Consider the following 18,068-nt stretch of genomic DNA (forward strand, 5'->3'; position numbering starts at 1 on the left):
AGAGTGCTGAACGCTGCTTTCTGGAGATGTACCCGAATGCCTCAGCTTTACACCAAACCTTTCTCTCCAGGAACCAGTCTGTGATGGAGGATTCACTTTCTGCCAGAGGAGCAGGGAGGAAAGGAGGCAGCAATGGTGCTCTTGGCTGCTATTGATAATCATCAAATAGTTTGAATTCCTGCCTGAGAGACAAGGAAACGAATATTTGTCTCACAAACAAGGCTTCATGTTTCTCAATCAAGATAAAATTTCTGCCTCATCCACTGACCATTAATGGAAAAGCTCACGGGGTCTGGCAGGAAGAGAAGACAGATTCCTGCGTGTCTCCTGAAATAACAGATTTTTGGAAGCCTTGCCCAGGTCATCTGCAGCCCTGGGACTGAGGCAGGGAGGGATGGGGGGTACAGGAGGGACAAGCCCTCTCCAGAGCAGGACACAGCTTCCAGCACGCCACACACCTGTGAGCAAGGATCTCTCTCCCTCCCTGCTTGCCCCTCCATGGCCTGGCTGGCTGCCCTACAGGTGCTGTGGCCCTTCCCCCCGAGACACCTTCCCTGGGGGGTTTTCTGCGCTATGGAGGTGCCCACCAGCTTTGCAGGCTCTCAAGGGGAGGAGAGCACCCAGCGTTTCCTACACAGCCCTGCCTGCACCCAAAGGCACCCTCCTGCCAGCACTGCCCCACATCTCGGGCTGGGCAAAGAGGGTTCCATGGCTGGAGAGTCTCAGTCTCCCCACCATGGAGGGGCTTTGGCGCTGCAGACATGCAGTGTCTTATGTCAGGAAGGAGGCAGACAAAGTCCTTTCTGGGCTAGACTCAAAGTACACAGATAGATAATAAAAATACTCAAAATGGAGAAGAAAATACTCAAAATACTCAAAAAAAATCAAAATGGAGAAGAAATTGCTCCTCTCAGTCCTTTTTGTATCTGCCTGATAAAAAAAAAAAAAACCTCCTATGAGAGGTGAATGGAGAAAATCCCTTTAACAACAACTACAGCATAAATACCCTCCAGGGAAAAACTAATTTACAGTGATACTTTTTTCTTCCTCATCCAAGAAGCGGTTAAGGATTTGGCAGGGAAACAGTGGAGGAACTGATCAGACTACCTATGATTTTAAAGCCTGATAACTTGTCTGTGAATGTCACAAATTTATAGCCCAACAATAATAAGCATTAGTCAAAAATAAAACAACCAGCTTGCTTTTTTTTTAATTTTTTTTTTTTTTTTAAGATTAAAAGCACAAACAGGTTACAATTTTTAAAAGCCAAGAGCTGGGTAACCAGGTGATTTATTGACAAGGCATTCCTCCAGCTGGGAAATCCACCTTTTCCTTCTGCCTGCAACTGCAAAAAGGGTCATAAAAAGTTATGGAATTTTATTATTTTTGGCAGTACATCCTGAAGCCTGCTATCTGAGGACTGAAACAGAAACGAGGCGCGGTGCTGGTACCCGGAGACCCAACTGCTGTAACCTGAAGGGTTCCTGGATGCTTGACACAGAGGGATGCTGCTGCCCACAGAGCCCAGGGAGGTTTTGGTGTTCTGTCTTCCCTCTGCCCTTGGGGGAGAAGAGGAACAGTTTGGGGTAGAAGCATACTTGGGTGCTTGCATTGACAGAAGAGCTTTATGCAATCCCTTGTATGCTGCAGGCTAGGCAGGGCTCAGAGATCCAGATCCTCCTTCGTTATTCCAAGTACTGCACGTGATTGCTTTTCATCTCCCTCCCTTCCCCCTTAAATTTTGTCATAAAACCCTAACGTCTTGTCCTCGAGTGTGTATATTCACAATGCCCGCCAGGCTGCTGTTCTCCCTGGGCGGCTCTTCCCTACGAGGGTTCAGGTTTGGTAATCTCTTACTGCTTAATTGACTCAGGTAATAAGCTGCTGCTCTAATGCATCAGGGCTGGGACCTTATCGCGCACACACCCGTCCCCACATCTTCCCCTGCAGGAGTTGCATCCCTCCCTCCCCTTGGGCACCAGCAGGGGCCCCCTCCCCTTCTATTTCTTCCTCCCCTCCTAACACACAGCAGGGAAACAGGTTCCCCAGGTTTGCAATTCACAGGGAAGAGCAGAAAGCCTGACCTACCCAACTTCCCACCCCATGCTGGCTTGGAGAAGGGAGAGAGGACGAGCTGGGGCTCCCACCATACCTCTGCGACAAGAAGCACAGCTTGCACAGGGGAAGAAAAAGGGCTCGGTGCCTCAGTTTCCTCAGGCACCATGGGAGGGGACAGCGGAGGAAAACACTTCCCCCCTTCCAAATACCTGCTGGGCAAAGCTGAGCCCAAGAGGGCAGCAGGGTGCAGGCTGTAGCTCAGCTGGGGTGGGGGGTTGGGGAGAAGAGCAGTCCTTTTAGGAACAGGCTCCATCACAAGGCTGACTCAAACACCTCAGTGTCTAAGAGAGGGCAGCCCAGCCCCTGTATGTCTTCTGCTAAGCTAGTAAATGTTAGATTAAGTGCTGGCAGATGACTCCATTTCCCTTTCCTGGTCCTAATCTCGACAATTTAAACTAGTGATTATTTTGGTTTCTGCACTATATATACAACGTGAACCGAAGCAGTCTCCTGGGCTTTAGGAACGAGGGTCCAGTAGGATGGGGATGCGCTCAGCGCCATGAAAGCCAGCAGGAGCAGCTCAGGCAGGGCATTGCTTGGTCGCTGCCTGGGGAGGGTGAGTTGCACATCTGCCCAGGGAGCTCAGGGGTTTTTCTGTGCCCTCTGCTCCTGCCTCCCTCGGCTCACACACCGCTCAGAACTCCCCCCAGCTGCAGGGAATGACTCCCACCCTCCTGTTACATATTGCAATTAAAAACAAGAAAAAAACCACCAGAAACCACATAATTACTGGTGCTTTGTGGGTGCCAGGAGGTTACCATCCTCCTCTCCCTCCCACCGTGCAGGGGACCAAGCACCTGCACCAGGGTGTCACCCTGGCTGGGGAGCTGCAGAGCTCCTGCCGCCACCTCTCCAGGCAGAAAACCAGAGGGGCTGGTGATGAAAAGCCCTGGCGCTAGGACAGGGCTCAAGAGAGCAAAGCAAATGCCAGGTACAGGCAGGGCCCGCTGCTTAATTGAAGCCTTCCTTCTGCGCACAGGGGAGCGTGCTGGCACATGCCGCAGGAGTGATATTGCTCTGTCTGATCGCTTTGAAGGCTGGGGGGCGGAGGGAGAAGAGAAGAGGCCAGTTAAGTGTGTTTATGTTTGAGAGGAACAAAGGAGAGCGGAGGAGAGGCCGGGGGGTGCCTGCGCCAGAGATGTGTCAGAGATCACTTGTTCCTCCTGGGCCAGAACACCAGCCTGGGACCACCAGCGGAGGAGGAAGCGGTGTGCATGGAGCCGTGTTTAAAGCAGGGAGAGGAGAGATAGAGGCAGAGGAAAAAAAAAAGCTCCCACGAGGCTTAGGATGGTGATAAACACGACACAGGTTAGACACTGGGCTCCAAACCAGGCTCCCAAACAGTGGGGTGCACAAACACACCCCCGCAGATAACATGGCAAGCGCGTACCTTGGCTGGGTCCTGGTTTCCTGTGGGGGAGGCTGAGTTTGGGAGCTCTGGAATACACAAAAGTTTAGGCAAGTCAAAGAGGAGGAGGCCACCAGCTGCAACCCAGCTCTGCCACCCATTATGGCAAATGAAGCACAGGTCCCCCCCTCCACCTGGAACGCTGCTGGGAGGAACTGCCTTCCCAGGGGGGTCTCACACACCCCAGGGGCCGAGGGCTGCCCCTTCTGCTACACACTGCACCCTGGCAAGCAGCACTCCCCAGCACTGGGGATGCATTTAGGGGGCTGTCTTTGAGTAACAGCCATCGCCACCAAAAACCCGAACTTCTTTCCTGTTTGCTATTTAATGCTATGCTAACAGTGACGGCAACAGCACCTGCACAAGCCCCTGAGCACACGGTGAACAGCCAGTTCCTGGCAAGAGAGGAAGCACTGGGCCACGCCGGCTGCGGCTGCAGAACACCGGTCCCTGCAGCAAAGCCCTGTGAGCACAGAGAGGAGGAAGGTGCCATGGTAGCCACCACCAGAGACGATGCCTTCTGCTTCCCGGGGGCGGTAGCTCTGTCTCGGCAGGTCCAAGTTAAAACACCTTGTTCTCAGGCAGAGAGTAAGATAAACGCAGTGAGCTGTGTGTTCTAACTAGAAAGAAGCCTGCATCCAAGGGCTGGTTTTATCACACTGGCTGAAGGCAGACAATGCAGATGCCCCGTGCAAGCGCCAAGGCCAGCCAACCTCCTGCTGCTGGTCATCGTACAGGTGACCGAATCGACTGCAGTTAGGCAGGGAATAGGTGAGTGCCTGCAGTCGGACAGAGGTGAGCAACAGCTCCAAGGGTGTGGGGAAGATGCAGATCTCCTACCTGTGGTTTCCCATCAAAAAAAAAAAAAAAAAAAGAAAAAGAAGAAAAAAAGACCCTAGCAGTCATTCACCAAAGCTTTTTCAGCCTTTCGGGGAAGGGAGAGAAGCACATCATACATTAGCAGGTATTTCTGAGTTCTCGGTAACCTTCCATGGAAGCAGAGATGGTTCAATAACCACACTGTCTTTTTGGTGTTGCCAAAACGCTTCTGCAGATCCACCTGTATTTCAGCACAGGAATTTTAATACTGTGTGCCTTCCCTACCTACCAATTCTTTAAAACACAAATTTAAAAAGGCTTGTTGACAGCTCTACTTGGAGAAAAAAGACAGACTTGAATTAGAAAACCATCCAGGTTTAAACAAAGAACAGGGAGACATATTTTTACTCTTACTTTTTAGGTGGTTAGGAAACCAGCACTCTCGTCCATACAGCACAACGTATAACCAAAAGTAGTAGTAGCTTTGCAACAGGAAACCAAAATTGACAGCACTTCTAGCATTCTTGAATGCTAATGCACCAAGGCTGATGATCAGAAGACTTAAGGCATACATATGAGAGCACCGCCATGGTACACATTTCTGCTTGTTGTAAAAAACTGAAATTTGTCTCTTAACAGCAGAGGTAGGTAAGAGTTGAAAGGACAACTGTGTTTGAGAAACACTTCTCTATTTTAAAATGTGAATGTTTTAAAGGTTCCCTTGCATTCCACATCAGAGAGTCTGAAATATTTATAGACAGAAACTTCTGCATGGAACATGCACTTCTACAGAAGATTTGAGACCGACAATTTGTCTTTCAGTCACTGGAGGCTAATTCACATTTCTAAGTGAAATCATTTTTGTTTGAAATTCAGCAAGTTTGTCTCAGCTCTCAGAGATGGCAATCTGGAACAATTCCACTGGAGAAAGCAGGGGAAAACAAGAAACTGCCTTTAACGCCAGACTCACAAGGACTTACAGCAGCGACTATTACTGCATGTGCTGCCTCTGCACCTGCAGCAAATACAGTATTTGAACTTAAGAAACCAATAAGCACAAAGTGATTAAGACAGTAAAATGCTATTATGAGTCCTGAGATCAACAGGTTTCGGCTAAGATCCTAAAACTTAAAGGGATGTTTCATCAAAAGGCACTCGAGTCCATCAATCACTACCTGCTCCTTTTACACGAGTCCCTGGCAGGGCTCCACTCTCGCTTTGAGGTTTTATTTTCCTCCTGCCGCCGCCTTGTGTCTGCATTCAGGCTTACAGGCAAGCTCCATCCTCTACCCAGCGAGGTGAACCCAGCTGGCCCCGAGAAAGGCACACTCATGCCATAACCAAGTTGAAAAAACAGCAGTGCATCTTACTCTGGTATCTTGCAAGAATTTCTGCCGTCTGCACATTTTTTTTTTTTTTTTTTTTGCAAGATCGATCAGCTGAAATCACAAGACGTGGTGGGTTTCAAGCTCGTATATGTATTAGAAGTGGACAACAGACATTTTAGGCACAGAGTAAGCACAACAGAGACACACTGCAGTGTCCATCTTCCCATTTTATTTGTAATTCCCCAAATGATCCAGTGGGGATGGTCAGCTTCCTCTCCAGTCTCGGTTAATGAATGGAAAAGAAACATCAGAAGTCACATCACACTGGGCTTGACCCTGCAATTGAACTCGCTTAAATCAGAGCTGCAGGACTCAGTGAGAAATAGTATCCAATCCAACTTGTTCACACTTAGGACTTTGCAAAAATATTGGATTAGCACATCTGTTAAGTTGTTCAGTCACAACTTTTACTGGGCAAACAAAACCTTTCAAAGCAACATACTCAGTCCTACTAGCATTTCCACAGGACTGTGGAACACCTACTTGTACTGAGCCAAGTACACCAGGTGCTGTGTTAAATGGGAGAGGGTAGGGGAGAAGGGAGGACTATGCCTCAAGCCTAGTTAGTCCCTCTCAACCCAAGTGGGAGACCGCTCCCAACTCTGTATTTCTTACCCAATTGCCACAAAACATGCAACAATATAGACTATGCATAAAGATATCTGCAAAGAGAGCAACCTCTCCCTGCCCAGAAGCTCTATACCCTGCCTATCAGAGTACTTCTATATGCAGAAAGAGCTCCAGGCACTCAGGTGTGGAGACAGCAGGTCTGGTTCATACGCCGTCTTCGCTGATGGAGGTGGTCTTCAGCACAGCAATTAGTGATAACTCAGGCAAGTCTGAAGTCCTGCCTGTGGAATCATCAGGCAAATAGGGGAGGGACCGCATGTAAAAACTAAGACTTACTTATTTCTTTGCCCTTTCCTCACAAGAAAAGAACATCATACAACAAGGAGGAGGGAGGGGGCATTAATTATGCCTAGGAGTGGTTAAAAATATAAGTATTCTCAACTGTTGTGTTTCCAGAACAGCGATGTGATATCTGAGCATCCTACAGAGTCCAAGAGGGGTGGGAAGATGATGGTTCTAGTCAGTTTTGTGTAAGGCCTAGAGATGTCGGTGTGTTTCTGCTGCCTTGTCAGTTCTTAGCCTTTTATAACAGCAATAGGTCTCAGTTTAATGGCTTTCTTGCTGATGCCAGCTGCGTGGCAGGTGTTAACCACATCTGTCACGTTCTTGTAAGACTCTGGTGCCTGGAGGGGGGAAGAGAGAAAAAAATAAAAAAGACAAAACTATAAACAACCTAAGGTCACAGGAAGTTAGATGTAGGCTTTTGATATCCTCTCTTCTCTTCACAAAAATAGAATAATACGAATTGAGGATATAGAAGTAGTGAACATAATCTGGCCAGATAGTGAACATATTCGAGTGGCCAGATTCTCGATATCTAAGAAATCTGTAAGACACAGCTTTCCAACTAAGCTTTCACTACATTTCAGATAAATGTGATAATATTGTTACAATTATTATTAATAATTGTATTATAACACATTATAGATAGTAATGTGTAATAGATAAAACACTAGCTATTTTGGTGCAGTTTTCCCTATATTCTCAGATAATCCAGTCCACCAGCACGTGAGAATGTCAAGCCTCAATATCTGTGAGGAAGTCACTCCAACTTCCTCCCTACAGATAGCCTTTAAGATTTATCTTCACTGCCCGTGACAGGAATCACGGTTGAACTTGGAGCTTCCCCCTCCAGTATTCTGATAGGGAAGCTGCTCTTAAATAGAGGTTTTTATGCAATCAACGTGTTTGTACACCAACACCCATAACAGCAAATGATTAACATGCTTCTATGAGTGAGGTGGTGAAGAGAAAAGACATTAAATCACATAAATGCAGAAGAACTGGAAGTCATAATATTCAAAGTTTTCTAGACATGCAGAGTTCTCTTCTTCTTGAGCAAATCTAGGAATTCATCACCAAGAGGCAGACGTCTCATACACTGCTAATAATCTACATGACAGTTGCAGCATAAAGTAAGTTTAGAGCTGGGGGAACGTAATTCAAGAAGAGAATAAAACATAACTACTTTTATGATGCTCACACCAAGATTTCTCAGGGGCGGTAGTAATTATCCCTATCACCAAGCAGAAGAGAGAAAAACATAGGCATCTCCCCTTTCAGCAGCATTTTAGGGACAGGGAATACTTCACATTATTCCCCAAAAAATCGGATAGCTATATCGGAAATTGCACAAGCTGTACGTTTAGAGTACTAGAGGATCATTTAGCACTGCAAAAAAGTCAAGTCAGGGAGGGTCATTCAGCCAAGGAACAAGACTCCCTTTTCCATCTCAGATAATGAAGTATTAAACTCACTTCTTCCATGACCAGTTTGGGAGAAGCAACACGGATGGCAATGCCCATGTCAGCCAGCTTGTCCAAAACATCCTGAAAGTCCAAGTTACGCCGGGATTTGGCTCGAGACAGTGCACGACCCTAGAGAGCAGTTTTGTTAGTTCTATTTTTTGTAGCCATTCGGAAAAACGGAACTCTTTCTTGTTAAAGAAAAACATTATTACATCATAAGTAAACAGCAAATGGCTGAGCGCACAGAACACAGTAAGTCACAAAACAGGAAATGAATTTAGACGTTAGGTGATGGGCTTCCGCAAAATCATACATCTGGTATGATGGCTAGGAAAGTTCCATGTGTATAATTGGTATGGACTAGTCTGCAAGTGTCTTTTTACCCAAACCACTTGTCAGACAGTGTTCAAGAGCTGAAGTTTTACTGGAAGCTATTTATGTTCTTCAATCATCCTGTCTCACGCTGTAAATATCAGGGGAGGAAATACCTTCTTACTATTGAGGAGTTTTATACGGGAAGTCTCAGCACAGTTAATTCTTCTTGTTAGCTCAGAGATACCAGAATCTGGTAAAAAGAGCTCTTTCTCCACATCTTCATCCTAACATTTGCCCTGTATAAAGCAGCATCCTCAAAATTTTCTGCAGTAGTCAAAACTACTCAGAAAGGGACAAAGAGGACTTCCAGCCTGCAGTCCTCCTGGGCTGGGATTACCGTGGTAAGGCTACTCTCTACTTCTATGACCAAAAGATGAATCACACTGGATGACCCTTGAACAACCTTGTTCTCTGGATGACAGTCCCATTCCAATCCCTTCATGAAGTGACTTTTTGACTTACAGCTCCATGGCAAGTAGTTCCAAAGGTCTCAGTCATGCCTTGCTCTGTGCCAGTAAGAACATAGCTACAGGTGCCCATAGTCCCGCCGATCAAAACAGGCTGTCCAGTCAGCTGTGGATGCAAAGTATTAGTTCACAAGAAAAAAAAACTAAAACCCTCATTCTTAATAAAAGTCTGAGAGGAACCGTATCTCCAGAAAAAGAGGTCAGGTTCACATTCCCTCAGAGCATCCCTGCTTGCCTTGAGTGGCTGATATTAAGGATTCTGGAGAACTAACTGCACTGAAAGATGCAGACAGTGGATCAAAAGACTTGTGTCCAACAGACAGATAAGGCAAATTGCTGAAGCCTGCCCAAGGTATGAAACACTTCTTTCCCTTCGTAATCTTCCAACCATTGTGGGTATGGAGCAGAAGAGGGAACTCAGTGTCCCAAAGATCTAACCCACAGACAAGCAGAACATTGCCATCCCACTAGGGTTCCAGTGCCATTAGCTCAAAAATGGAACTCAGAGCATTAAGATTTCTATTAGGAACCTTAACATTGTCCAATTCATCCAGAATTCTCTTCTGATTTCCTTCTCCCACAGCTAAACTTACTTGATAATCGACAGCAATAAGAGGATGGTGAGGAGGGAAGGCCCTGGTTGATCCCTTTCTGTGCACCAGCAGAGTCCGCTCCTTTCCATCCACTACATGTTGCTCCACTTTGGCAATGTTGTGAGACACGTCATAGATAACATGCATGTCAAGGTCATCTGGGGTTGTGTTGAAGACTTTGGCAAAGGCCTAAAAAGAGAGCAAATCAGGATGTGAAATAGAAGAAGATAACTGCTTCGTAATGTGGAAGATTTACAATCTTTTTAGGAATTAAAAGGAAAAAATTTGCTTGGAAAGTGTTTCTTACTGATAAGTCAGTGACCTAAACACTTGTCATGGCAGGTAAGGAACTTCAGTTAAATTCAGCCACAATGGAATTGAATACAACAGTGCCGGGTGTGACAGAATTGGACTGCCTAGATTGTTTATCTGCCCATTGGCAGCTTTAATGCTGGAATTCAGTCCATCAACTAGACAAATTCTTGCAACTCTTAAAAGATGGCTTCAGCAGTGTAAAAACAGTTTTCTTGTATACTCTTCTTCCAGTTCACGGCATTTTCAAAAATATTGCTTAAGTGGCTTCTGCAAGTACAATCCATTGATGTTGAGAGGTTTCAGACGGATTGCCATGACTGCAGCTTTGTGTAAGTCTCTCCGGAAAACACAGTTTAAGAAGCACAAAAATGAAAATGACATTAAATACTGCAGCTACTCTGTGTTCCGTATGTCTGGGACAAAGCAGGAGATGTGTACGAAAATATTTGCATCAGAAACAACTCTGCTCTTACCTGTCTTGTTAGAAAAGTCATAGAAGAGCGGTTGACCCATGCATAGTTTCCAGCAGCTGCCATTCCCTTCAAGTAATCCTGTCCCTCTGCGGAGGCAATCCTGGCACACGCCAGCTGGCGATCATTCACTATGATTTTGTCTCGTTTCATAGCCTTTTCCATAGCCACCAATGCATCTGGGAAATAAAGACATTAAGTCTAAGTGACTTCTTAATTTTGTTCCAATCTGTGAAATTAACATAGGCGTCTATAATTTATATTCTAAAACTGAACTCATCTGTCCAATGTCCTACAGCTTCTTCTCAAATGCAAAAGCAAACCTGTGGCAGAATATTATCAACTGTTTGCAAACAGACAACCTGTCAAGGCAATTCCAAACAGATTCAGCAATTATACCGTAATAAACGCTCTTTGGTGCTGGAGTTTACTGTCAACAACAAGACCACGCTGATGAGTTTGCTTCACTTCAGGTACCTACGTCAGTCACGTCATACCTGTGGCAACCTGGTGACCCAGGCCTCTGCTGCCACTGTGGATCATCACGCACACCTGCCCTTTGTGGTCGATGCCCATCTTCCTGGCAGCGTATTCGTTGTAAATGTCATCCACGACCTGGATCTCGGCATAATGATTTCCAGCTCCCAGGGTTCCCAGCTGCCAATCACAACACACTGATTAGACAGTGTCCCAGCCTCTGGGAGCACAGGGGAGAGCTACGGGAATATGGGAAATAGGGCAAATTGCTACAGCAAGGTTTTGGGTTCAGAGAAGTTTTTCCAGGAAAAAAAAAATCCCCATAAAAAATGAAAGGAAACAGAACAGAGCAGCATCATCACTGTCCTCTTTGTTCAGATTTATACCTATTTTTACTGTTGGAACAAGACTGCAATTAAACAAAAGGACTAGGATCTACAGACTGTGCTGCCACTTTTTTCCAACTTAGTTAGGCTTGGTTGAAAGATGGGAAGAGTACAGAACATTGAGAATTCATCTTCAATTTGTACAGGCAAGGCAGACATACAGTCTTATACTTGGTTATGACTCCTTAAGGAAGTTACAACACCCTGTTAATTGGGTACTTATAAACTTTCAGTAGGTGAAAGCAAGATATTTCATTCCCAAGCCAAATCTTTTTCAACTCTGCAACAGATGATCACTTATTTGAAAGGTGAATGTGAGAACCAAGGACATAAGATTATTTTGAGGTTAAAATGCTATAATCTTGCAGCACCACAATTCATAGAACTCAGGAAGTCATATAAAAGAAAGCCTTACACATGGTGGCATTAGTATAGCCATCTCAAAAGTGTTCCACTCAGAACAATGAGATACTATGTATAGAAATTACATCCAACTCTTTAAGTGCAATTCGAAGTTATAAGCTAGTTCTGTTTATTATGATATCCTTCCTTGCCTTGCTGTTAATTTCCTCAACAAACAAGGAAAAAAAGTTGCAGAGTAAGTAGCTGCATCTTAAAAACAAAACTACATCCGGATGGGGAAATGCCACCAAACACCAATTCCAGTACCAGGTGTTAACTGATGAAAAACTGCTGGCCCCAGGGACCTTGGGTATACCCAGTATTGTTTCCCTCTTTTACAGCTCTGTCAAGAATTATTCATGAATGGCCCCACCCTCTCACCTCTCCCCCTGCCCAGAAATGCCAGGCAGTGTTTCAAGAAAAGACACAAAATTAGAGAACTACCTGCTAACTTTTACATTTGAACCCTAGGAGCACTTACAGCCCTCCTGAAACATAACATTACCTGAGGCAGGCCCCTCTTCTTTGCTCTTGAGGAGACCTTGTTGGGGTCAGCCTGCAGCATTCTTCCATATTCCTCACAGTGCTCCTTGTCCTCTGCCCAGGCATAGCCTTCCCGGAGAGACCAGTCCACACCCATCTCTAGTGCCTCTTCCAAATCCCTGTAATTATCACACACCTACATAAGCCAGATATCCCTGGATATACTCAAAACTCCACTGGAGTTGGCCCTGAGCAACCTGATGGAACTTCGTTATTAAACGTGCCTTCAGAGTCAGGTCTCTTTTGTGCAAGGAGTTGGATGAGATGACCTCAAGAGATCCTATCCAACCTAAATTATTCTGTGATTTTATGGCCAACCCTCAACTCCCCTAACAGGAAGTTCAACTTCTTAATACTTAATGAAAATTGAGCTCCACAAATATATTAACTTTAGATAGGTCATTACTTTTTCCTCTTTGCTGCGTTGGGAACATCCTATTCTCTCATCCCTTTCAAAAAAATACCTTTACATTCATGGAAGTTTTGTGTCAGAAGAACTGAGAACCTTTAAAGAACTTTTAGTTAGTTCAGGGTTTTAAGTGGGGGAAGAAACAGCTAACTTTTGTGCACTGATGATTACGCCAGTCCTCCTGGGGAAGCACATATGTGGAAAGACTGCAAAGACCTTTAGAATTACTTTTTCTTTCTTAAAGTCTCCCACTGATGAATCTTTCATGAAAATAAACACCAGAGATGGCCCCCCTAGTGATGTGCATGCAAAGTCATTCTCTTACTTGGCATTCATGGGGATGACACCTTTGGAGCCAACACCAACAGGAATGTGGTCAAACATAGCCTGGGCGAGCTGCTCCTTCACAGGCTGCACGTCATTTTCGTCCAAATTTGTACGCAGTAAGCGGACACCACAGTTGATGTCAAATCCGACACCACCTAAAAGTGTAGAAAAAGCCATGGAGTTAATGAAGAAAGTGTGCTGATGGTGAGCACTTGCTGAATATTCATCTTAAATCAGTGTCCCTGCTGATAAGGGGGTATGTACTGAATGCTGTGATCTTACACCTTCTCTCAGACACAATACTGGGAACAAAACCAGAACTGCATTAAGCTTCATTTTAACAGATTTACATGAAACCTCAGATTTCAAGACAGCCAAAAATGTAGTCTTGCAGAGAAAAACTTGAAAACTCTTTGAAAAACCTCTGTTTTTCAGTCTCAAGCACAGCTGTACAATTGTCTACAGAGCATTGTGTTTACAAAGTTGCTGCAGCGAGTAGGTGCAGAGGAGTAGACTCAACTATAAAATATACGGTCCACACAAAGTAGAGAGGATGGTCCTGTTCTTCTGCCTCAGGTCAGCAGAAAAGTGACAGATCTTAGCATGGCTCTGTAATGCAAGATGTTCTTGAAAGCAAGTCCCTGAAACAAAGTCCTTTTTGAATCCACGCTGGAATAAATAATAACTAGTTATAACAAGTGATAAATACTTACAAAGAATATTAAACTTCAGTGCTTAGTGTTTCGCTTAACTCTTAATACTGCAGGGCAAGGCCTAGTGTGAAAGACCAATCATGCCACCTTTACTAACAAAGGTTCTGGTATTAACTAGTGTCAAAGAGGTGATACCAGATCAAGAGATATTGTTTGAGTCAACCAGGAACACTGGAACTGCCTACAGCAAACCTGAAACATGAGTAACAGGTACAACCATAAAAGCCTTTCCATACCATCAGTGGAATCAGGTGTTTATTAAAAAGACACAAATATTTTAAGGTGTCGATAATATTTATTTTAATGAAGTGTAGAAATAGTCTCAAACGTTTCCAAACATTGCTCAAAGAAAAGTGTCAATTCTTTATCAGCTCTGCCAAACCCAAGTTCAAAGTCTTATGCTCTCCCTTCCAAACTGAGGGCTTTCACAAGCCCAAGCCAAAAATACAAGGGCAATTCTGTCTGTACTGTTTAGATATTGTCACTATAACCACCTGCTCCATAAAGAATAGAGATTCTGAGTGCAAGAATTAAGCACCTTTTAACTCCCTATAATTCACATATTTTTTACTTTTGTTCTGCATATAAAGTACTATAAAGACCTGTGTTTTCTTATCAAAAAGCAGTTTTATGCCTCCAGAGATATTTCTTAGGGCAGGTGAAGTCAGTCATAAAGTATCCTTACCTGGTGACACCACTGCTTCAGGATCATTCATATCAAAGGCAGCCATGTTGCCAATGGCAAACCCATAGCCAGAATGGACATCTGGAAGGCCTATTGATCTCTGAAAGAGAAGGAAGGAATTTTTAAAGTTTTATGAAACTCTGTGCTGCGCAGCGTCACCTTGGTTATGCTTTCCTTTGTGACAGTGGTTTGTCACATTTACAAACAAATACACCAAAAAAAGAGTGGATGTTCAGGCAAAGATGGAGTACACATATCAATTCTGGTAAGTATCTAAACTCATACTGTTACTGGAGTGACAGACAGAGAAAGCAGAGAAGCAGTGGATCTCACTCTGAAGCAAACACACAGTGGCTAGTCAGCCAAGTAGCTCCCTTGGCTCCACTGACCAGACCTCAGGAAAACTTAAGAGAAGCTGAAACACCTAAATGTAGTAATTGTGATCTCAAACTGAATTCTAACCTGGCTTTTTCTTGGACTCAAGAGTCCTTGCATTCAAAACTTATGCAGGCAACAGCCTATGAGTAGCGTAAAGCTCAGACACGAGAATGAAGATGAATTTATCTTTACCAACTTCCATTTAGGGACATTTGCAATATTTAAATACTATAAATGTAGCAAGGGAAGAGTTCAATGCTACATAATGGAATTGTATAAGTCAGCTTTTTCTCTTCTTAGCTGTGTCATCGAACACTGACCAAAGACTGCACCCTCTAGGCAGGAAAAAGTCATCCGTTTAGGATGATATCCTGATAGGATAGAAGCTGTGTCATTTTAATTTCTAAAAGAATACCTTTTATTGAACCTTTTAATATTACTACTAATTAAAGAGAGGAAGCATGTGCTTCTATACAACTCCACAAGTTAAAGATATTTTTAGCCTGGCAAGTTTCTAGGACACCACGATTAGAACTCCACAATTTATTTAAAACAACCAAAAAAGCAAGCCTCAAACACCCAGAAAACGGTCAGAAACTGGAACTTTTTAATGTGTGTAAAACTATTATCATACATTAAAAATAACAGTATTTTTCAGTGTGATTGTGCTCTGCTTCTGCCTGCCCTTGCCATCACCAAGAAATCTCTTGGTTTGAAAAAAAAGAAGTGAAGATTTGAATAGAGAGATGATCATAACATCTCTCCTATGAACTACCAGCCAAATTTCCCATTGTAACAGGTTGCTACTATTCTACTTTACTCTGGTTTTGGTTGATTGCTAAAGTATTTTAACAGCATGATGGGCTGACTTTTACTGCAGCAAGAAATTTAAAATTCTTGCCAAGTCACTAAGACCAACAATTAAAAAAAGACAACTCCATTATTTGTTACTTATTAATATATACAATATTAAACATGAAAAAGATAATTTCCACATTGTACTTAGAGCTTCCTGAAAAGTGACTCAGCCTACTATTTTCCTCCTGCATCATTGTATCTGATGCCTCGCTTCCAAAAATACATAGGGTGAGAAAAAGAAGTGTTGAGCGCATCGGAAGGCTCACTACCAACACTAGAGCAGCAACAATAATACAGACAACCATATCGCCTCCTGCTCTCTCCTTCCTTCTCCGTATAGTCCAGGTTAGCAAAGGCAACTCAAAAAACAACAGACAATATGAGTAGTCAGGGAAAGGTGGCTCACACAAACCAAAACAGCATAAAGCAATGCTGAAAAAGCCTCACATCAAAAGGCAGTCAATGAATTAAGTGGACAGTTCCCTTTCTGACAACTTAGTTTTACAGCCTGCAACTTTGGTCCATACCCCTTCTCACATTTGGATGGCAATAACCACTGGCAAACAGGAAGAGAAAAATAGCAGTTCTTCACAGGAGTTACTCACGTGAACAATACCAGGTAATGCAGCCACATTCCCAATCTGTTTCATAGCAGGCAAAAAGCCACCTGCACCTGAAAAAGGGGGGAGGAGGGGGGGGAAGTAAGTAATCTGGTAATTTACCATGGTAATCACAATGAAGCACTTTCTGAAGAGATTGCTCAAACCACTGGCAATTCAGAAGTCAGCCAACAACAAGTATTCTAATCTGGTATAAAGCGCCTAGCATTATGCATGATCTGCAGTTTTCATTAAATGAAGTATCATGCTGAAGCCCTCCTTTTTCTGTGTTAGTACCAATGTAGACCAATCTGTGCTAACAACAAGAATGTGTTACCACCAGCCCAGCTGTCAGATCTGGACCAGCCCTGCGCTCCAGCCCCACGCAGAACAGAAAGGCCTGGGCTACAGCCCCTATGAAAGTAAATGCTGAGAGCTGGCACTCAGGGAACACCACAGAGCACAGAGGGCAGCCGGGCAAGGCTGTGCCCACAGGACATGCTACAGCTGCAAGCAACACCCCCACGCTGCTCACCAGGCCGCAGTAGCTGCAAGGCCTGAAAACTTGTCCCTCTTTGCTGCCTCCCCAGCCCCACCAGCTAGGACATACACTGGGCCTGCTCCTGCTACACTCTGGTCCCTTGAGGGCTCACGGACAGCGTGGCATGAACACAGGCGCTCACCGGTGCCTCCGGGGCCATGGCATGAAGCTGGCCATAGTATAAAGACTGAAGACTCACCCTTCCCGTCCCATATGGGAGAACCGAGCCCCGCTCACACACCCACACCCACCCACCACCGCCAGACGCACCTCCGCCGCGGCAAGCGTTGCGCAGCTCCTCGAACATCAGCTTCTCCAGGGGGTCGTTCACATAGAAAACGCCTTCCACCTGCGGGGAGAGCTGTCAGGGAGGCCAGGGCAGGGGCTGCGGCCTGCGCCGCGCCGCGCCGGGCCGGGCCGGGCCCAGCCACCCACCACCACCCTGGGCACCCAAAGGCTCCCGGTTGAGCCCAGAACCCCCTCCCCCTCACGCACATGCATGTTGGGCACGAAGCCCTTCTTGATCCGCCAGCAGTTCTTGTCGATCTTGTCCAGGTACTGCAGCTCATCGTTGTAGCTGCGGCTCATGGCGGCGGCAGCGGATCCGCCTCAGCGCGGCCACCACCACCCGGATCAGCGGCAGGAACAGACGGCGGCCGCCGAGGGTCAGCTACCGCCGCCTCAGCCGCGGCGGGGACAGGAGCCGCGGAGGGTCAAACTTCCTGCGGGAGGGCGGGCAGAGGGAGCTGCCGGCTGCCAGCGCCCCACGGCGGCGAGGAGGCCTGTAGCCGGGAGAGGCGGTGCCGCAGCCGGCCGCGTCCTGAATGGGGCGTCTGAGGGGAAGCCGCTCGCTTCCTGCACCTCCGAGGCCGGTCAGAGGACCCCGCTCTGTTCCCACCCGCCTTGCTCACACCCTGTCGCTCCATCAGCCCTGCCGCAGGCCGGGCAGGATGCGTCGCCATGAGGCCTGCAGGCGCTCCAGCCCGTCGGAGATGCCGGGGTCATCCAGCTGGTCCTCAGTTCCCCATGTGCCACGGCCGTCTCCCATGGCAGCGGGTGGCACCTGGTACCTGTGGGGTGAGGGCATGAAGGGGAGCACAAGGCCCAGGCCATACTGGGGTGAAGGAACTGGGGTTGATGCCTTGCGACCTCCTCCCTCACACCACATACCGCTTTTGGGCTGGCTCTGCAGAAGGAACAAGTGGGTTTTCAGGTGCCTGTGGCTAACGCAAGCTCTGTGCCTGCCCACCAGCCCGCTTGGGGCAGGGCACTTTCGGCCTGCGGGGTATTTAGGTACCACGGAACTGCGGGTGGGTGGAGTTTGCTCAACTACAGTCAGGCAAAAGCTGCCTGCACCCCATCATCGATTGTGTTTCTCAGCATAAGTAAAAAAACTCATCTTTTTGCTGTTCAGTCTTG

The 18,068-nt window shown here is 45.9% G+C and overlaps 1 protein-coding gene across 1 annotated transcript; it reads right to left on the reverse strand.

Moving 5' to 3' along the window:
• Positions 1–5,770: 5,770 nt before the first annotated feature.
• RTCB (RNA 2',3'-cyclic phosphate and 5'-OH ligase) lies at positions 5,771–17,290 on the reverse strand. The gene is made up of 12 exons (XM_074168132.1): positions 17,145–17,290; positions 16,920–16,998; positions 16,115–16,182; positions 14,274–14,373; positions 12,874–13,030; positions 12,102–12,258; positions 10,829–10,988; positions 10,335–10,510; positions 9,547–9,735; positions 8,949–9,059; positions 8,121–8,240; positions 5,771–6,986 (listed from the first exon to the last, which is right to left on the reverse strand). The coding sequence occupies exons 1-12, from the start codon at positions 17,235–17,237 to the stop codon at positions 6,879–6,881; spliced, it is 1,518 nt and encodes a 505-aa protein (XP_074024233.1). The 5' UTR covers positions 17,238–17,290; the 3' UTR covers positions 5,771–6,878.
• Between the last annotated feature and the right edge of the window lie 778 nt (positions 17,291–18,068).

The sequence above is a fragment of the Numenius arquata genome, chromosome 2, assembly GCF_964106895.1.
Source record: "Numenius arquata chromosome 2, bNumArq3.hap1.1, whole genome shotgun sequence".
Taxonomy (NCBI): domain Eukaryota; kingdom Metazoa; phylum Chordata; class Aves; order Charadriiformes; family Scolopacidae; genus Numenius; species Numenius arquata.

Excerpts from the sequence above, each read along its gene's own strand:
- RTCB (XM_074168132.1), bottom strand. The coding sequence starts at position 17,237 with ATGAGCCGCAGCTACAACGATGAGCTGCAGTACCTGGACAAGATCGAC. Across the intron at positions 16,183-16,919 it reads CAACGCTTGCCGCGGCGGAG|GTGCAGGTGGCTTTTTGCCT; the intron begins GTGCGTCTGGCG and ends CCCCTTTTTCAG. Across the intron at positions 13,031-14,273 it reads TGAAGCAGTGGTGTCACCAG|GTGGTGTCGGATTTGACATC; the intron begins GTAAGGATACTT and ends CTACACTTTTAG.